Source organism: Marmota flaviventris, chromosome 6, assembly GCF_047511675.1.
Source record: "Marmota flaviventris isolate mMarFla1 chromosome 6, mMarFla1.hap1, whole genome shotgun sequence".
Taxonomy (NCBI): Eukaryota; Metazoa; Chordata; class Mammalia; order Rodentia; family Sciuridae; genus Marmota; species Marmota flaviventris.
The window spans coordinates 158,845,233-158,867,190 of NC_092503.1; the positions used below are offsets into that span (position 1 = coordinate 158,845,233).

The 21,958-nt window shown below is 39.7% G+C and overlaps 1 protein-coding gene and 1 pseudogene across 6 annotated transcripts in view; one reads left to right on the plus strand and one right to left on the minus strand.

Annotated features, from left to right (window-relative positions):
* Nucleotides 1-21,958, minus strand: part of LOC139706091 (zinc finger protein 420-like) — a 77,135-nt gene that overhangs the window by 21,677 nt on the left and 33,500 nt on the right. Inside the window, exons 1-4 of one of the 6 annotated variants that reach the window (XR_011707807.1) lie at nt 4,052-4,220; nt 3,509-3,605; nt 2,735-3,118; nt 2,286-2,626 (exon numbers count right to left, since the gene is read on the minus strand). The exons of 2 other annotated variants lie outside the window; for them this stretch is intronic. Coding sequence is in view for 1 of the 4 variants with exons in the window: in XM_071613746.1 (XP_071469847.1) it covers nt 4,052-4,222 (171 nt within the window). In the remaining 3 variants the exon portion in view is untranslated. Of the gene's footprint in view, nt 1-30; nt 893-2,285; nt 2,627-2,734; nt 3,119-3,508; nt 3,606-4,051; nt 4,566-21,958 lie in introns of those variants that run through there. 3 more of the 6 variants (XR_011707808.1, XM_071613746.1, XM_071613745.1) reach the window with 3 other exon arrangements.
* LOC139706097 (B-cell CLL/lymphoma 7 protein family member A pseudogene) lies at nt 344-1,125 on the plus strand (annotated as a pseudogene).

A 21,958-nucleotide genomic window follows, 5' to 3' on the forward strand; every position in this document is an offset into this window, starting at 1 on the left:
ATATATAAATAAACAAACAAACAAACAAACCCTCATGAGTAACAAGCCCTAAAATCAGCAGCCTCTCTCATGCATGAGTACAACAAATGGATTTTGGGTTCTCCTGATGATCATCTCAGTCTTCTCTATGCAACCTGGACTCATGCTGGACTCCTGGGACATGGAAGCCCACAAAGGGCTTTAGGAAGAAGATGAAGGCACTGGGCCCCAGCGCACGGTGGCATCAGGCTTTGTGTGTGTGTGTGTGTGTGTGTGTGCGCGCGCGCACGCACACACACGCGAGTGTGTGGTCTGCATGTGAGTGAGTGAGCGCACTCCCCCATCCTCTCTCCCCGCCAGAACCATGTTGGGCAGGTCGGTTCCAGCCGAGACCAGGAGCCGGGCCAAAGATGATGTCAAGAGGGTCATGGCGGCTATCGAGAAAGTGCGCAAATGGGAGAAGTGGGTGACTGTGGGTGACACGTCCCGAATCTACAAATGGGTCCCTGTGACGGAGCCAAAAGTTGAAGTGTGGCTCCGAGGTCACCACCCCAGAGAACAGCACCTCCCCGGGATGATGGACATGCACGAAGATAACAGCCACCAGAGCTCCCTAGCAGATGCCTCCCCCATCCAACAGGAGAACAGCAGCAACTCCAGCCCTGCACCAGAGCCCAACTCCACCATGCCCAGCGGCGGCACAGAAGCCAAAGTGGACGAGGGGAAGGAGCACCCTGGGGCCAAAGCCGCTTCTGATGAGTAGAACTCAGTCTTGGATGGAAAACTCGATGAACAGTTCAGAGAAAGTAGAACGGCAGCCGTCAGTCGGGGCTGGCGGCAGAGATGTCCACGATCTCTCAGGATTTGGAAGGAGTGCCACCCTCTAAACAGATGAAGCTGGAGCCTCTCAACAGAACTCGGAAGAGACGTAGACAGGGAGCTTGCTCCTCCGGCTCACCCTAGAAAGCGCTGTGAGCGCCATTCCTCTTGGGCCCGAACAGGACTCCTAATGTTTCAAGTTTACCAAGTGCAAATCCAAGAAAACCCAGAACGGCGAACTTCTCAGACACTGAAGAACTCTGCTGTGAAGCGAAACACCCGAACCCCGAAGCGGCTGTCCTGGGAGGCGGGCTGACCGCTCAGGAGGGTCCACACTGTCTCGGAAGCCAGGGTCACATTGGTGTTGCTGCTGTTCCCCCCCCCCCCTTCTCTATTTATGGATATCAGCTATTGGAGGGTGGTACCCATCAGGAATTCACTTTTCTGTCGGGGTCTGTTCACTGTTCTACCAATTCCTTCCACTTTCTTTTATTGTGCCTTGTGCCCTTGAGGTGACCTCTGGCATTTCCTGGTTGTTTTGCATCTCCCTTTACAAAGTGCCCTCTCAGTCCGGATGAGGCAGCGGCCACAACCTTCCTCGCCCTGCTCCTTCCTGCCCAGGACTGCTGTGGAGTGGGCAGGCTGGAGCTGCAGGACAGTAGACACTCCTAAGCTGGCCCAGTTTTGGAAGGGGGGACTTGGGCCCCCTCTGAGCCCTGGGTGGGGTGGGCACCAGCCTCCAGGACTCCAGGAATTATAGGTGCCAGGGCCCAGTCCTCAAGGGCTGGCCTCCTCGGGTCCAGGCCATGCCCTTACCTCCTCAGGGCCTTGGGGGCTGGGTATTTCCAAGTTCCCAGCAGCCCAGATGGACATGCAAAGCCCTTAGATTTTTCTGGCACTTCCACCCTCTTGCCCCTACTGTCACCACCACCTCCGTCACTGCTTCCTCCTGGACCTCCGAAGACCAAGTGGCTTCTCTGGCTGACTGCGTGTTTGTCTCCTTAAGAGGATAGCAGGGCCAGGAGGTGGGAGCAGGCAGCAGGAGCAGCTGGTGCTGAACTTTTTCACGGGATGTTGCTTGGATTTCAAATCCATAGAAACCTGCTGCCCTCTGACCAGCCCCCCACCCCCATCCTTTGCCTCCCCCAGCCCCAGAGGCAAGATTGCAATCGGAGGAAACCCACTCACTTCTGCAAAATGTTCTGACTCCCAGAGTCGACAGTTGGATGGAATCTCATTCCCAGGACATTTATGCCACCAGGGATCAGGCCTTGATGGTTGGGCCTTAAAGGCCAGAATCAAGGCACCAAGGAATTGGAAAGATTTGCACACCCTCCAGAAAGGAGCGACTGAATTCCCCTCCCTGTGAGCGGCCTGCGCTGGGAGGGTCCTCTCAAAGCAGAGATGCCCCCTTGGATGAACTGCCTAGCTATTGAGTTTTGAGGCCTGGTTTGCTCTTAATTAACATACGGACTCCTCAGACCGTAAACCTTTTCCTCAGCTTTCTTTACTGCACTGGAGTTCTGACTCCCTTTGAGTTGTGTGTTACTAGGGGGTGGGAGGGGGACTTCGGGTTTTGTTGGGGGTTTTTGTTTGTGTTTGGGCTAATTGGTGCATATTCAGGTACCACTGTGACATGTGGATCTTTCTCCCGACCACCATGGGAAGTGTCTGCCAGGTTCCAATTTCTAAGAGTTTCTGAGGGTGAAGCTCCTATTGTTTGTTGTTGTTGTTGTTTTTGTTGTTTTTAAGGGAGCATATACATTTCCTGCACTTCAAGAAGAATCAAAATGTTCTTGAATTTCAAATACCTCATGCAAAATGTCTCCTGAAATAAGGGAAGGAAAAAAAAAAAAAAACACTTTGAAAAATCTTAATGTTGAAGTGAGCAATGCAGAAAGGTTCTGTTTAAAAAAAAAAAAAAAAATCCTTGTACTTATCACTTTTGCCCCTCAGGCGGTCAGTTCTGCTGAGAACTGTGTTCTGCGCCTCAGCGTGGAAGTGACCCCAGGTGCCACCTCTCAATGTATCTCAAGGCGGCTTCAACTTCAGATCCTGTAGAGTTAGAGTAACGTTTTTTCTTTGCAGCAAAGCTCCATTTTGATGAAAGATGAATCTGGATATTTATTTCTGTTTTGGAAAACCGGAGAGGTTACAACCCAGACAGCTGAAGGAGACTCCAACAGTATCCATGGAGACAGGAAGGCAGCCAGGCCTCCTCTGCTCACGTGGCCTCTCTGGACAGGCGAGGGGACCCAGCCCGGTGGAGGATGAAGATGTCCACGGTACCAAGGCTGTCATTAGTTTTTCTCTGAAGTGCCTGAAGGTAGGAATGGGCCAGCAGTTGGGACCAGCTGGGCCCTGCCAAGGCCACGCCACACAGAGTGCCAGCGGCCCTGCACTCCACGCTGGCCGGAAAGGCCTTCCCTGTGGCATGGTTAGACTGCAGAAATCCAATGTGCTTCCTTCCCCAGGCAGTCTGCTCCTCGGAGCTGCTGCTCCCCACCCACCCTGCACCCCTCGCCCTCGTCCCCACCACGGAATCTAAGACCTTTTAGCCAGCGGAGCCAGGGGTGGGGATCCTAAGCGATTGCCTGAAATGGACATCAGGCCCCGTGGCCTAATGGGCTCCCAGGGCAAACTTAACTCCCCCACAAAACTTGAAGGTGGGGGAGCTGGGCTACACATTCCACAAAGTGCTGGCACTTACACCCATAACCCGGAAGGCTGATGACGGATTCATACGGGTGGTGACCTCCCATCATCAAAAGGTGTCATGGTTTGGAATGTTCATGATGGCCGAGGACCTGGTTAGAGGTATAAAGATCCTTTTTTCACCGTTACCTAATTTTCCCCCCTCTTAAATGATTTTCTTCTTTGGTGTGTGGTACAGCAGTATAATTTTCACTCATTTATTCCATCAGTAGATGATTTGTACAATGTACAATGGTTCATTTCAGAAAGTAAAAAAAAAAAAAAAAAAAAAAAAATTCAAAAAAAAAAAAAGAGAGAAGCTGAAAACACCATACAATAATGAAACAACATGCCCAGGATTTCAACTGCTGATCTAAGCCTCACTAGACTAGTAAGAGGGAGGTGAAGGCTAAGCTGCTACAGAGAGACCCTCTGGCCACATGACTCTGGAGAGGACCATGAGGAGTCCTTAGCCACGACTGCCATTTTCCACCATTGCCACTCCTGTCAGCCTTAAGCCACCTTCCTACGCAGTCTCAAGATAACAAGGCACACTTACCATTTCCTGGCTTTCAGGGTTCTCAGCGGTCTCCCTGTGGTTTGTTTTCAGCTTCTCCATAGCACAGAAACCTGGGCTCCGGATCCAGGACAGAAAGCCTAAAAAAGATTGAAAAACTGGCTGGCTCCAGACAGGAAGGGAACGGAAGTTCGAGGAAGCCCGCCCCCTCATCACCGGCTGCGTGCGGATTGGACAGTTCTCGCCTAAGAGACTGATTGGCCAAGGCTTCAGGCACTGCCTCCAACCTGAGCCAAGTGGGCGCAGAATCAGTCTGAATGACAGGCTGCTCCATTGTCACTGTTGAAAGACTGCAAAGCGGGGGCTGGGATTGTGGCTCAAGCGGTAGCGTGCTCGCCTGGCATTCGTGAGGCCCAGGTTCGATCCTCACCACGACTTGCAAATAAAGGTGCTGTGTCTGCAGAAATACACTCTCTTGTTTTTAGTCTTTTTAAAAAAGACTACAGATCTGGGCTGAGGAGATAGCTTAGTCAGTAGAGTGCTTGTTTTGCTTATATAAGGCCATGGATTCAATGCCCTGCACTACACACATACACTCCCGCAAAAAAAAAAAAAAAAGAATTAAGTAAAGGATTTGGGGGTTTAGGGTTATGGTTCAGTGGTAGAGTGCTTCCCTAGCATGTGTGCGATACTGGGTTGAACACCCAGCACCACATTAAAAAGCCAACCAACAAAAAAACTACTAATGGTAGTGTATCTATCTACAACAAAAACTATTCAAGAAACAATAAAGATTGTGTATTGGACTTGTGCACCCTGACTACAGAACCCATAAACACGTTTTATAAATAATATTTACATATATGTCTTCAGACAGTGTATAAAATTCTCCTGTGATGGCTTTTCAAGTAACTTATATTACAGGTATGCTTCACAACCCTGAAATCCGCCACACCTCACTTATTATTATTATTATTATTATTATTATTATTATTATTATTATTATTTGGTGGCCTGTTAATTGCATTAAATGCCTCTGTATGGGGTTATTTTAAGGCAAAGTTTTCTTCCAATAATAGTACCTAACCCAGAGAGAATTGCATTAACACTTATAACTGATTATAAGGTTAAAGCAATTTGTGAATAAATATGTATATATTTTATTTATTAAAATGATATCACAATTACTTTGATATTTTTTTAACTTTTCTGTTCTTTGTCTCATAAAAAAAAAAAAACAGTTTGAGCTTTAAACTCATTAACAATGTCCTTATATCCCTTCCCCCCAAAAAAGTGACTCACAGGTATAATTCAAATTATTGAGACTCATAAATTTTGGATCCTTTATTTTAACTAGTGAAGTCTAAAGATTTTCTTTTTGTTTTCATCTTTAAATGAAGCCCACTTTTTATAGGTTTCTTGTTGTGTAACTGACCTTTAATATTCTGCAAATTTTACCCCCGATTCTGATCACTTTGGACTTGACGTTTTGATGGAGGGGATCTCAAAGTGGTCATGCACAAGGTAGGAAATGGATACAGTAAAATATAAGACTTGTGATTGCTGAGTATGTAGATTTTGCTATACAAAATAAGTATTGGTGGACGATATGGGGGTAGGGAGAAAAAGAGCAATGAAAAAAAACAGAAGAAAAACTTGAACAGTAGACGGGTTCAGATGCTACAAGTCTACAATGATAGCGTGAATATAGAGGGTAGTGTTCTTGGAAGCAGCAATAAAATTTGAGGGGAAAGAAAAAGGTAATTTTTTGCACAGTTCCCAAGTGAGAGAGCCAGGTGAATGGGTTCTGTGTTCAACTCTTCCCACCTAGGAGTGGAATTTATAGTTCATAGGGTATATCTCAGTAAGTAGTAAAACACCATTTCTATGTACCTTTACACTTTTTCATGGCTACAAGCTGACTTTGACAATTCCAGTCACATTACATCTTTGTACTTGTTAGTTATTCAGTAATTAATTCATTCATTACATTATTTATTTGTTTTTTATTAATTCACTTTTTCTTTAGTTGTCATTGTTTTTACATTACTGGTGATTACATAATTGCATAAATATTCTGAATGTTAACTTTTTGTTAAATATTGTTTTATGTGTTTATTCATACATTTACTTTTCATTGAAATGTTTTTCCTTAGCCAAGCCTGATTTATATTAGACCTCAATCTTTGTTTATGAAGACTAGATAAAATCACATTATTCCAAATAACTCAAGGATTTATCATCTTGGCAGAACCCTAATCACCCACTAAAGTTGACCCAGTCTGGGTCAACTAAAAGCTGTGTCAAAACTCCTTTTTTTTTTTCTTATACACACCTTAATAAAGAATTCCTCTCTCACTTTTATAAGTTGGAGAGCAGACTAACTTTCCAAAGCAGCAGTTAATAACCTAGATGTGTTTTCCAACTAGCTCACTATTACTTTTAAATTATTTACATCCTTGACACTAAGAGTGTCACTGATTATTTTTTTTTATTTTTGCAAGATCTCTCTCTCTCATATTACAAATTGAAATCAGATATGTTTTTTTGCTAAGAAACACTCTCAGTCTTTAATAAAATTTTCTATAAAGAAAAAGGGTTTTGTTGATTTTCTTACAGCCTCACGAAGTTGCTGAGGCTGGCTGACTTTAATGTTTTAGAATATAATGTTATAGAAGTGAGCATTATATATAATGTTGGACGATATGGGGATAGGGAGAAAAAGAGCAATGAAAAAAAAAGAAGAAAAACTTGAACAGTAGATGGGTTCAGATGCTACAAGTCTACAATGATAGCGTAAATATATATATAAAATTATGTGTGTGTGTGTATGTGTGTGTGTATGTATCATTGAATACTCACCAGGGGAACATACAAAATAACAGTAAAGCAAAAGTGAATGAAAAAAATGGAATGAATGAATGAATGAATAAAATAGATGAAAAAGTACAAAGATTTTATGTGACTGGAATTTTCAAATGTTGATTGTGGCCACACAAATTTGTAAAGCTACTTGGAAATGGTTTTATACTACTTACTTAAACATACTCTGTGAATTATCAATTCCACTCCAAGGTGGGAAGAAATAAACACATAATCCATTCATCTGATTCTTTCTTTTGGGGACTCTGACAGAGTTACCTTCTTCTTCTTTTGCTTGTACCTTATTTCTGCCTCCAAAGAAACTACCCCTTACCCTCATGCTACCATTGATCCACCACAAGACTTATTAGATCTGAACCCTTGAGCTTGTCATTCTTTCCCTCTTTCCTTCTCAGCACTTTTGTTCTCTTCCCCTATCTACTCCACCAATACTTTTTCATGAATATTCACTACAACATACTGAGCATCCACCAATCTCACATCCTGACCCATCCCGATCCTGCCTTTTCCTTGGATCACTTTGAGATCCCCTCCACTCAGATATCAATAGTCCAGAGTAAGGTCAGGTTAGGGTGTTATAGATGCAGGTTTTTAGAAGTCATTTACATAACAATAAGCCTATAAAAAGTGGGATGTATTTTAGCTGAGGTTAAAAAGAAAATCTACAGACCACACTGTTAAACTGAAGTGCCTAAAATTCACTAATCTCAGTAATTTGGAAAAAGAAATTCTACAAACAGGAGAGTAAAGAAAAGAACATAATGCATAAAGTGACAAATTTGAAGACACACCAAGTATATATATATCCAAAGAGTGTCGTATATTGGTGCTTTCAAAAGACAAATTAATTTGAAATCAATTTGGTTAATGTGAGATGTAGTAATCATTTATTAATTATATATAATGGTAGTATATATGTATATGTACCAAATGCATCTCATATAATTATGAGTACATGTTGCAAGAAATGAACTCTACAGTAAGTTTTTTTTAATTTTTCTGAAACACTATAAATACCTAAATCTGGGTTTATGTATTACCAAATAATCAGGATACATTTTATACTTTATAAAATTTATCACTGAACAATAGACCTTTTTTTCAATTTTTAAAAGGAGTAGTATTTATTTCCAATTAGAACATAATGCCATCTTTTATTTTTTTATTTTTAATTACTTTTTAATTATATATGACATCAGAGTTCATTACAATTCTTATTAAACATATAGAGCACAATTTTTCATTTGTCTGGTTTTATAAAAAGTATATTTACACAAAGTCACTTCTTTATACATGTACTTTATATAATATACATCATTTTCCACCATCATTTATTTTTTTAATAAAGTTTTTTTAAAGAGAGAGAGAGAGAGAATCTTTTTTTTGTAGATGGACACAACACAATGCCTTTATTTTTTTGTGGTGCTGAGAATTGAACCCAAGTCCCACCCATGCTAAGTGAGCACTCTACCACTAAGCCACAATCCCAGCCCTCCACTATCATTTCTAACCCTATGAGCCCTTTCTTTCCCTCCCAACCCTCAACAGGTCATTTTGACACACACTGAAGTATGCTATGAAGTTATAGAAAAGAGTATATACCTTATAATAATATGAACAGATAAACTTTTGTAACTAATACATAGCATACTACTACTACTACTACTACTACTACTACTAATAATAATAATAATAATAATAATAATAATAATAATAAACTTTGCATTTAGAAACAATAATGTATACATCTGGTACTACTGACATCTTCCCCCCCCCAAAAAAAAAAAAAAACCACATCTTTTCCAAAAAAGGGGGGGGGGGGTTATTTGTGGGAAAAAATGATATTCTATGCTTTCTTAATATCAAGAATAAATTATTTTCAGAAGTAATATATATTTCAAAATAAAAATAAATAGAACAAGGTTCCATGACACACACCTCTAATCCCATTGGATTGGGAGGCTAAAGCAAGATAATCCTGAGTTCAAAACCAGCCTCAGAAATTTAGCAAAGCCCTAAGCATCTATGTGTGACCTGTCTCTGTGTGCCCCTGATTTAAATTTCCAGTAAGAAACAACAACAACCAAAAGAATACAGAGTATTGATGAGGACACAAAACAAATTCTCATGAAGAAAGATGGAGTAGAAATTGCTGTTATTTCATCATGAAAACTGTTTATGTATATATGAAGTACTCCTCACCAAGCAGCATAGACCTGTAGAAATTATAGTATGTGTGTACCATAACAGTGCACAGTTACAGGATAGCATAAGGTTAGAGCTATACTTGTCAACACAGTGGAAATCTATGGCCTAGGAGGAAAGAGGAGGTACATTCAAAAAAATAAAAAATAAAAATAATGAAGTTTGAGAAAAATTGGTTTCTAGAGCCCAGAAAGATTCTTGGTTTAATTAGAGTACAAAATACCCCATAAGTTTTATATTGAAGTTACATCTGTCAAATACATTACATGTATAATGGCTTTCGAGGAAAATATGTAGAACTTATCAAAAACTAAATAAAAATTTACAAAAACACATAAAATACCATGTGTGTAAATAAAACTAATCATTACAAAGACAACTATTTTAACTATATTTAATATATAATATTTTTCCATCAAAATTTTAGCATGTTTTTCTTTAAATACAAGAAGAGAGCTGGACGTGCTGGTGCACAATTGTAATCCCAGCACCTTGGGAGGCTGAGACAGGTTTATTGTGAGCTCAAAGCCAGCATCAGCAAAAGTGAGGCCCTAAGCAACTCAGTGAGACACTATCTCTAAACATCATACAAAATAGGTCTGGGGATGTGGCTCAATGGCTATGTTCCCCTGAGTTTAATTCCCAGTACCAAATAAAAGAAAAGGAAAGAAGGGACCAAAAAATCATCTTGGAAATAAAATATGTAAAATACCACAAAACCTTTAATAAAAAAACAAATAATATTGTTATGTGACACATTTAACTATATTGCAATACAGAAGAATAAATCATAAGATGAATCAAATCTGAAACCATATATATGTCAATAGTATTGTTAAGAGTAATAGAAAGGCATATGTAAAACCAGTCATATGAAAAATAACATTAGATTCAATGAATGAATCTATCCAACCTAAAGTTAGAATTGGAACCTAGTGGCAAAGTTCACTGTAAGAGTGTGTGTGCAGAATGTGCAAGGTAGTCAGTTCCAACCTTAGCAACACTATAAAAGGCAAATGTTAAGAGGGAATGATGTTGAAAATAAAGCAGAATATTAAAATGAGACACTCTCTCTCCATCTATAGATACATTTAAGAAAAAACTACTATGAGTGTCTCTTTGGCAAAATTATAATGAGTAGAGAGATTTAGATACAGTGGATATTAGTCCTGTCTTGAGCAATGTACCACATTTGAGACAAAATACCCAATTACCATCATCACCTCTAGTGAACAGAAATGTGAGAGAGGGGCTGAGGATGTAGCTCAGTTTTTAGAGTGCTTGACTTGTATGCACAAGGCCCTGGGTTCAATCTCTAGCACCACAATATATATATATATATATATATATATATATATATATATATATATATATATATATATATATATATATATATATATGGGAGAAGTGATACAAAACAATTGTGGTGATATCTAGGAGCCATAAAAGCCTTTTCAAGTGTTTCATCAGCTGTGATCAAGACACATAAATACCCAATTATCAAAGCTGTCAATTTATCTCAAAAAAACATTTGTCAGCATATTTTACCAACTGCTGATGCTGACAGATGAAGTTCACATTAGCTTGTATTTTAGGGGAAATAGGGAGGAATCCAGTAATCTACTTTTAGCTTGAGTGAGATTTTAGCACTTCCTGAATCCTGTCCCAACCCTGACACACTAGGAATAATGCCAGAACTACCAATTGCTCCTAGAAAAAGTTGTGTGTGTATGTGTGTACTGAATGTCTCAACTTTAACATATTGTGTTTACATTACTATGTCCTGAAGTTCCAAGCTCTGGGACAAAAGGTGACTGAGTACCACAGACTGAGCACTTTATAGAGAACAGTAGTTGATTTACCTCAGAGTTCCAGGGGCCAGAAATTCCCAGGTGTGGTATCTGGTGCATCTCTGGCTGCAACACAACATGGCAGATGGCTTCCCAGGCAAGACAGGTGCTAGAGAGAGCTCACTCCAAGGCTAACCCATTAAACCATTAATTCAGGAATGGTTTAATCCAATAATTCAGGAATGGATTAACCCATGCCTGAGGACTCTGTTTCCCAAAGGCCACACCTCTGAACACTATGACAATGGTAAACAAGTTCCCTATACATGAAACTACAGAGCTAAGGTTTGAGAAGAGTCACCAGCTCAGTCTTTCCCTGGAAGTCTGATGACAGCAATACAAATAGCTATTTTTTGTGGAGGACCTGCCACAGGCCAGGTACCCTGTGAAATCCTTGACAGACGCATCTCCCTCTCTTTTTTAAAACAATCTCATAATTCATTAAGCAGCTCATTTATTTTTATTGCCCACATACTGCATGCCAGAAACTTTCCAGGGCTCCAGGCAGACAGCAACAAGTGAAATCAATCCAAGTCTCTGTTGCCATGGGGTTGCATCCTAGTGGGGGAGAGAGACGATAGATGCATATACATGATGTCAGGTATTTATGGGGCCTGTGGGTAGAAACCAAGAAGGCCAGGGAAGCAAGAATGGCGGAACAAAATGTGGGAACTATAGGGTATTCAGAGAGACCTCTGGTGAGGGCAAAGAGCAAGAGACTGAGTCCCAGGTCCAGGCAGAGAGAGCAGCAGATTTCCACTTCTATGGAGGGATACCGAGCAGCTCCAGTGTCTCTTGTTTACATGGCATCTGCTTCCCAGACCAAACAGATATGGGTGGGGGACAGCTGGGACCACATGGGACCAGCAGCTCTGCTTGCAACCCCACACATTAGGCCAGTCTCTTAATGCCAGTACCCTGCCTGGAGACTGCCCAGGGTGGCTGAGCTCTTCTGCTCTCTGGGGCCAATGGAGTAAGAGCCAGACACACAGACAGGACAGAGAGGACCTTCACAACTTTTGGGTGGTTTCATTCTCCTTATCCTACCCCAGAGCCTCAGGCCAAACAAAGAGACACTGGAGTGTGATTGTCAGACAGTACTCAAAGAGTGACCAGGGATTCTGCAAAAAGACAAAGAGATTTTTGCCACAGGTGACAGGGAGCTCAGTGGCTGGAGCTCCAGGCTGCTCTCCAGGACACCAGGACCTGTGTCTGCCCCACAAGGACTTTGTAAATGAGTTTCTGGGATTGGCACCGCGTTTCACCAAGAGTGAAAGTGGAGGCTCTCCCTGTGAAGAGATATTTGAGGGCAGGGATGTAGTTCAGGTGAGACACTTGTCCAGTATGCCTAAGACCCTGGCTTCTATCCCTAGCACCACTACACAAATTGATAAATAAAGTAATAAAATAGAACTTAGAAATTGGCTTTAAATGTAAAGTTTCTGAAAATGTTCCCAATGGAATTAAAGCCTCCAGGGGCAGCTTGAAAGTTAGATGGTGGGCACAGCATTATTCAGGATGAGGATGCCTCTGTTCCAGGCACTCTAGGCAACCCTGATCCAAGGTTTGCAGGGGCCAAGGGGGCAAGATCACCAGGCAGCCACACCCTTTTCTCTCTCCCCTCTGCACTGATGGATATGATGATGGGTGTTATGGTTTGGATGTGAGGTGTCTCCCCAAAGCTCCTGGGTTAATGCAGAAATATTCAGAGGTGAAGTGATTGGACTGTGAGAGCTGGAACCTAATCAGTCCATCCCAGTTGGAATGGACAGGCTGGGTGGTAGCTGTTGGCAGGTGGGATGTGGCTGAAGGAGCTGGGCCTTCCTGCAGCTTCTTCCCCTCCCTCTCTGTCTCTGTGCTTCCTGATCCCACCATAAACTGAGCAGATTTCTTCTACTGGATCCTTCCCCCATGATATCCTCCAGTCCCACCTCAGGCCTGGAGAAATGAAGTCTGCCATCTATGGACAGGAACCTGTAAAACCATAAGCTCCTGATAAACTTCCCCTCCTTTAAGTTGTTCTCATTGGGTATTTTGGTCACAGTGATGCAAAAGCCCACTAAAACACTGGGTATGCCACAGCACATCCATGAAGGTGTACACATGTACACACACACACACACACACACACACAGAGGATTTTATGCATGGCATGAAGTTTAGTTATTTTTTAAAAAGGTTTAGTGCTTTACAATCAAAATTGGGTGAGGAAGGATTTCTTCTACTGTGTAGACTTCAGAAAGCATATAATTCTACCCTAACAAAACAAGAAGTCTTATTGATCAGGTGTATAAATAAAAGGAAGAACCTTAAAGAGATGCTAAAAGCCAGAGTTTGGTGTATAAACTACAGCTGAGAGGGAGATGATTTCCCCTCAATTTCATGTTGGAGTCTGTTTAAAAGGGTGTCTAGGGCATATCCAGGTTTTCAGGCATCTCTGGCATAGCTCAGGTGGTGCTGGGTTGTGCACCTGTGGTCCCCGAAGAGAAATACTGTGGAGTCTCCCAGCCCTCTCTTAATGGCCCAGGGAGCAGTGAACAGTCACTGATCTCCAATGAACATTGGCTTTTTCCTTCTTTTGGTGATGACAATTTCCTACTTTGGGGGATCACATGGCTGCCAGTTAGAATTGCTTCACCCAGCCCACTGAGGCCATGGGACAAGCCATCACTGTGGGGCAAGCACTGGCAAGAATGTGCTTCTGAGTGGCCTCCTCAGATATATCTCCCCTCCTTTTCCTCCTGGGAGTGGTGATGTGGGTGAGCAGTGTGAGCCACATGCATGCACTGGCAGAAACCTTTCTAGAGGGCCAGAGAGCAGCAGGGAGTCTACTACTGGTCTGTTTCAGCTACTTCCCTAGTTGCTATTTTGTTCCTACTTTTTTTTGTTTAGCAATTTATTTTCTACCCTGATCATAACCTGTTGGGTTGATAAGACACTGAAGTTCAACTTGGACCCAGAATGCTACAGTTTTGCATCCCTCTGTGCCTTCCTTGAGTGCACAGGCTGATGGTCTGGACTGGGGTCTTCACTGCTGGCTCTGCAGCTCTCAGGCCTCTGATCCACACCACCTGCCATCAAGCCTCCAGCTTGACCGTGGCTCTTCTCAGACTGCATATTTATGTGACCAGTGCTTCATTCTGCCTCTCCTCCCTTCTTACCTCCCCTAGTCCTTCTCCTCCTTCGTCCTCCTCTTTCTCCCCCACTCTCATATTGATTCTGATTCTTTGGGGAATTCTGACTCATGTGTGCACCACCACCATGCTCGTACACATACACAAAATCTGCATGATAAGGCCCTAAAGGCTCAGGAAATTTCGCTGTCTCTTGGAATGAAACTAATTTATGCCAAAGCTCTATGGTTTGATGGATGTTTTTGAGTCCCTGTGAAGTCACATACTAAAACACAGGGCATCTAATGTAATGATTTTGTTGGTAAGATAAGTCAGTTCCAGGACACATGCAAATAGATAGGGAGGAAGAAGGTGCAAGCCCCAAAGCAAGTGACAGCTGGCCCAACGTCTGAAGCAGCACGATGTGGGCCAATGATGAAAAGATACACTTTATTCATATAAACATAAAAAATAGATATTAAATATATTAAGATATATTTATGTATAAATGTGTAAATGAAATGATATAATTAGCATCAATATAAAATATATAAATAGATATGTATTTATTATATAGGTCTATATACACACATGCATATACATACATGCACATGCACACATATGCATATATATATATATATATATATATATATATATATATATATATATATATATTGTCATTAGATCAGGTTTTGCTTGGTTCCAAGGAAACATAAATAAATAAAAGAAGCAAAACTAATAACTTGCTGGAATGTTACAACATTGGGTTGTGGGAAGACTGGAGACAAAGGAAGGAAGGCTCTGGAACCTTAATGTTACTCAACTCTCTGACTCCGTCTTGGGCACCTAAGCTGGGGTTTTGTGCCTTCAGTTAGTGAGAGGTCAGTGGCTCTGACTGGTCAGCTGTGGCACTGTGCACACACCCTTGAATCAGGATGCAGCCAGGAGTAGAACAGGAAAAAAACATGGAGAAGCAGGCACCATGGCTGACCCTGGCAGAGCAGGACAGGGAAAGTTCCACAAGCAAAATCTGTGGTAAGTCTTCTGAAAGTAGGAAAGATAATTCCTGGCTAGGCCAAAGCAATAGGTATTTATTATGATACTAGCTTCCACCTGGGGATTTCTTTCCGGCATTTCTTGGGAAAATGATATAGGTGCATTTTTCTGAATCCCACATTCTAAGAAATTGAGCTTGGGAAGTGACAGAATAGGAAAAAGGATTACAGTTTTCCACTGAGAACAAAAGAGCATCATTCCACACAGAGATGTTGCTCCTCAAAGAGACCCAGTTGTGCAAGAAGAAAGAGACAGCAGGGGGCGCCAACAGGCAGAAAGGAAGGTCAGCGTCCTGGTTCCAGCCAGGGCAGGAGAGAAGGGGCCACCATGCTGGCTCTCTTTGGGGTTGTGGGCAGCCGTGACCACATGATAAACACATGTCATAGGCCCTGTCTGCTGCTAAAGGTGACATCTTACAAAGTAAGCACATTAGTTAAAAACCACCCAGCAATACCTGCAGGTGTGTGCCTATGTTTGCATATTCAACCCAGGCTACAGCTCTCTGTGAATAGTACCAAACATACATATGTATCGTACTAATTACACAATTTTACTGTCTCTCATAACAAGTTAAGCACACGAAGAGTGTCAGAAGCATTTTAACAGCAAATGGTGATTTAGGTGGGTATTTAGGGGTGCCAATTCTGGTCTTTTGTTTCTAAATCCCTAACATCAATATCAGTCTGGAATTTGAAAACCAACAATCACAGGAAGTGGCATCATTCAGAGAGCAAACAGGGAGATGCAGAATATCCTTCTCAAGATGGGACATGTCTTCCCCATTCAGTGCAGGAGACTCTAAGGAAGGAATCCAGGGAAGGCAGGGCAGTTTTGGCAGGGAGGAGTAAGCCAGAGGCACCGTGTGTTTGTGTGAGGCAGAGCTGTAAGGAAGGAAGGAAGGAGGGAAGGAAGGACAGAAAGTGTGAAGGAAGAAAGGAAGGAATGAAGGAAGAAAGAAAGGATGAAGGGAAGGAAAGAAGGAAGGAGAAGGAGATTAACTCTCTCCAGGGAACAAGGAAACCCTTTAGAAATTCAACTTTTTTTTTTTTTAACTTTGAGTGTTTAGGATTACATAACTGCTCTAACATAGCTCTCTTTTTTAAAATGTAAGAACATTTCACATTAAATAAAAATTTGCCTTGGAGACTATATTTAAAATATGCTAGAAAATTAATCTTATGGACAACATTATATTCTTAGTTGGAGATATTACCTACCAGATTACTGTCCTGGAAAAGTCAGGAGTATTAACAATTATTACACCATACAATGAATTTTCCCTGAAATATGACATTGGCATACACTTGTCCATTCAATTAGTATGTGCAGTCTCAAAATGTGAGTTGTGGTTAAATGGTAAGTAATAGGAAAAGTGCCTACTTTCATATGACTATTTTCATGTTTTGCCACAGACAAAACTTAAGTAAAAACATTCAGTATAGAACATAGGCTTAAAACATCAGTTTTCAATTGAGAATACACACTAGAAGATTTTTTTAGATATAAATCTATAAATGCTAAACTCTTATCTGGTCACTTAATCTTCTTTCCTTGAGTATTTTACATAATATTCAAAGAACATACAGTCTTAAACATTATGCTTTCACATTGACCATCTTGAATGTCAAGATAAGATTCAACAGATCTTAACTTTATGAACTATATGAATTTATTCACAATCAACTCTGTGAAAATGCTAAGGCTAGACTCTGGAATGAGGACTTCTTTTAGCCACTGTGCATTTTCTATCTTGCATGGTAATTGCTCTCTAATTTAGAAACTGTGTGATTACCAAGATTTTCTAAAACAATATTCTATAATTAGAAAGTTACATATAATTTCAAATTACTCATAAAAGCATATATTACATAAATACATCTGAATAAATGAAGCATGTGAGATCACAAAACAAAAACATGGACCTAAAACTCCTCACACAGCTATGACAAGTGCTGTAATTACAAAGCAAAATAATTGTCTTTTAGGTCCAAAGCATATGTTCTGAAAGTCCTGTAGCTAACAAATGTCTATGCCTTCTTTATTCCAAATTTATTGCTGTGCATGCATTATTATAATTTTTTTGAAGGATCATGTGTTGATCTAGTGTTTCATTTCCAACAACTCCCTTAAAAGTACAAAGAATTTTTCTTGTAAAATCCATCACTAATTGTATTAGTACCATAGTTATATGGTGATTTTTGAGCCTACAGGAGAAATTTATTTAGAATTTTAAAATTCTGTGTCACTGAAAAGGAGAAAATACATTAAAGCTGACCTTATTGTGTAGGAAATAGAAATATTCAAAAGAAATTATTTCCAAGTATTTGGTCATTTGAGGTACTGATCTGTGTATAATAAGTAAAATTTAATTGTATTTGCAGATTTATGGAACTATGCTTCAAAATAAATGTGCCTTGAGAGAGAATATTAGTATATTTAGCTTCTACATCTATGTTTAGAAAATTTACATAATATCATAAAATTACATGATTTGTGTAAAAATGCTATTCACTGTATCTTTATAGTATTTTGAGGAGATTCATGGATTTGGTATATTTGCTTCAAACATATTTTGTCAAAAATAAGCAGAACTTGGTCATAAAGCTTTTTGTTTTATATTATATCATTAATTTATGGTGACTTTATTATTCTCTTTCAAACATAACTATATATAAAAAATAGTGTTTTTTTTGTTTTTTGTTTTTTTTTGTGGTGCCATGATATCTTCCAAAATTCCTATCCTTTGTGAAAAACAATGATAACTTTGTAGTGCAGAATTACATCCTTATAAAGCCTATTTTATTTTCTCCAATTTTAATCATGGATCTAAATTTATATTAAAATGCATTGAACATTTTTGACTGAGTATTATAAGCCCATAAACTAAACTAACTATTTTACTTAGAGATCTGGATCTTCAAATATATAAGTCTATTTTACCCACAATGAATTAAAGAAACATTCAAAGAGACACATAAAATGAGATAAACCCTACAATGAAAAGAAGAGGTGATCTCCAGTGACAAAAGACTTCAAAGAACTTCTGGAAAACAGAAAGTCTGGAAGTAAATGAAGGATGCATTTGAGTTCTAACTAGGGCTCCCCAGGAGGTAGATTAAGACCATGACTAGGCATCTTGGAAGTCTATAAGTGAGTGTGCTTCAGATCTGCACAATGGAAATAAAGGGAAGGAAGCATGTTTGGGCACACAGAATCTGGGGTTGCAGTCTAATCTCAAAGGAGGCTTCTGCTTACTCAAACTGAAGTTTTGGAGCTGTCTTGCACTTTCTTTCTTTCTTTCTTTCTTGAGAGAGAGAGAAAATTTTTAATATTTATTTTTTAGTTCTTGGCGGACACAACATCTTTGTTTGTATGTGGTGCTGAGGATCAAACCCGGGCCAAACGCATGCCAGGCGAGCGCGCTACCGGTTGAGCCACATCCCCAGCCCTGTCTTGTACTTTAATATTTGTTCCTACTTGAGACATGGAGTGTGATTTAAATGAGTCTCAAACAGTCTTGAGTGTAGGAAGCCTTGAATGGTCATAGCCAGAAAAATTCTCTTCTAGTGATGAAAATATTTTGAAAAGACCACTTTCATCAATTGTCTGGAAAATGGATCCTTCAGTCCTAATGGTGCCATAAAGCACAGTTCCCTATAGTGACACCACAAAAATTCACTTTTCAGTCTAAGTTCTGTACTTAGTATATGGTCTGGTGATACTATTCCTGAAAAAAACTAATAAGAAGGGAAAACACTGCAATTAATTACACTTTTGACAGCTGTGTAGACTGAATGTCAAATTAATGGTCATCTTGTGTCTCTTCTGCTGTTCATTTAAATACCCTAAATGTACTTCTTTTGGTCTCTATAATTTAGCTAATTGAGTGAAACTCATACTCATCCCCAAATCATTTGAGCCTCCTCACTATAATTTTCTCAAGACACAGCTACTGTACTGGTCCTTTTACAATTCCTGTAGGGCAAGTGAGTACTAAAAATTAGAGAATTGGATCATCTGTTTTCAAATTGAATCATCTGATTTTTATCTCCATTGCAACATTGAATCCATGTTCTTCTGGTAAAAAGAGTGAATTGGCCTAGTTAGGATTGTAATTTCTCCTCATGCTTCATGTTTTCTTAGAATTTAGAGTCCTCAGTTGCAGTTTAAATTTTAGTTGGAATCTTGTTAGACATCCTGTTGGAAAAGTGACCTCTTAAATAATTAAGATTTCTAAAACTGGAGGATGCAGAGGCATGGCGTAAGAAAATATAATTGCCAAGTGGGTTAATGGAAGTGATCGTGAGTGAAGACTCTTCAAATTTGATACTCTGGTTCCTGGATCTATGTAGTTTATCTCTTGGTAGCAAAACCTGATATAATGATATGAAATTTAAGAAGTGTTAGCAACACCATCACCTGTTCCAGAATTCTACCAGGCCAGCAGCTTTTTATTTCTTTTGTAGATGATAACACAGTGGATACCATGGTCATAGACCAATAGTAATATCTTTATTTTTGGTAAGTGTGGTCTGATTCAATTTTAGGCATGATCCATTGGCACTTTATTAGTGGTGCTTGCTTAGCATTTATTGTCTGTAAAAGCAAAATGTAAAAAAAAAAAATGTTTGGGTTTTTCTGGTTAAAATTATTTCTGCATTAAAAGAGGTCCACTTGTCAATTTATTATGAGAGAATGATGAAAAGAATGATGCTGTCACAAGAACCAAGAGATAGACCTCTCCTCCTAGCTCGCTGGATATTTGGAAGAATCATTTGATAGATAAAATGCAGTGACTGGAAACCACTATGGTACTCAGTCCTCATTCATCCTGTGCATCATCCGAGGCTGGATAAAAACAACTAGTAAAGTCAAGTTGTCAATTTTGTTCTCTTGTACAATGTCCATGATGTTTGTGCTTTGGTATGTGATAGCATGAAGTCCCATAATATTTACACTGCATTGTCTCTCTCAGAGACCAACCTGATTACTGTACCCCCCAAATTTTATACACTTCAAAATTTCCTTCTAGACCCTTGACCAGGTCTGGATCTTCCTGTTAGTTTATATATCTTCTTACCTGAGGAAACTTCTTTTTCCATGTGAAATTAAGGAGGAAGTGTGCTGCCAAGTATTCTGCTCTTTGGAAAGAGTTTTTTATTTTTTTTTAATTAATTAATTTATTTATTTTTTATCTTTCAAGGTTAACCCTGAAAGATACTGTACAATGGTGTTATTTTATTTCAGTTTACTTCTAAATGAAGCTAACTCATATTTATTTCTAGTAACATTTTGATAAAGGTTGCCCATTTTCCTCTTCTATCTGATTCACAAAAGGGACTTTTTCCAAAAGAAGGAAATGAATAGGTGTTGTATCACTTCTTTGCTCTGAAATTGATTGGTGTTTTCTGAGAAAGAGTGTAACTTCAGTGATTATCTTCTTGGTTAGTTATTTGCTTAGTTATTGGTCACATTCTACAAGTGTGACCTCAGGTGAAATGCCAAGGAAGATAGAGAGTAAAATAAGTAGAAGCTATCAATAGATTATACTTTTGTAACTGAAGTAAGGTTTTTGAAGTACTATATGACTTGCATAACTCTCTGCCTTCCATTTAAAATCAAAATATAAAATTCATCTTTATTTTTATGTATCACCAATAAACTTCTAAAAATAAAATTTACATCAAGTTTTTTCTAATTCTGTTAATGATTTCTCTATTTTATTCATTGTATAATTTTTTTATAACTGATTCTAACTTGATAATCTGTGTCATTTCCTGGTTTACAAACATTTATTGATTTTTGATACTTTTTAGTTATAGTTGACCTCCAGTGACTAAGGGAAACACCCCTTCCTGTTTGCTCCTCCCAGCCCTGTCCAGACTCTCAGCTTCCAAGACCCTCATGCAAGTGGTTGTAAATTCTTCCAGAAGCTGTTTTGCTGTCTACTTTTCAGGACTAAAAAAAAATCAAAAATTAAAAAAAATTAAAAGGCAAAATATGGAGGGAGAAAGCAGCAAGATATTTTTTGATAATTAGGCTTTAAAAATTTTTTTTAACATTTGTCTGTTTTTAATTATGAGTCAGCCACTGATAGTTCATCAAAATAACAGTTTCTTTGCTGAGCTCAGGTGACCAAGGAATAGCCACACCCTCAGAACAAAATAAAACACACACACACACACACACACACAAAAAAGCACAGAATTATCTTTAACCTAATTTTTTATATGATGTCTCAGATCCCCGTAACTCTGCACACAAGCTTCTGTGTTCAGTTGAATTGTAACTGCTTTTTGTATTTGGAGAGAGTGTGACTATTGAACTTGAAACTTGAGAGTCTTGTTGGTTTCTTGTGAGGTTAAGTGGGTGAGAGTGTGAAAGGAAAGTGGGGGGTTCTTTACGATCATAACATGAAGTTTCCCCCATAGTCTGCTCTCAGGTGCCAGACCTCAAGTTTTTCTACAGTGGTATACTTTGATTATTCTTACTTCCCCTTTACACATAAGTTTTAACAGCATTTTTGTTAGAGTCTGTAAACAAGTCAAAATAACACCTGGCATTTTGCCAGGGGAATGTTAAAGTTCCTAAACAAGTCTGGATGGTGCCTGGCAAAATGCCAGAGGGAGTGGTTTGAGAAGTAACAAAAGCAAGCCATTAAGTGTGGAGATTCCTTATTGGTTGACTGATGTATCTAGTTTATGCTAATTAGATAAGCTGTGTGGAATGTATAAATACTGCTCCTGTCCTGCAATAAATGGCTCCTACTCCTGCTGTATCAATCTACGCAAGTTGTTCGTCACCCCCCGGGTATTTTGCTGCAGCCAGCCGGACTGCGGCAG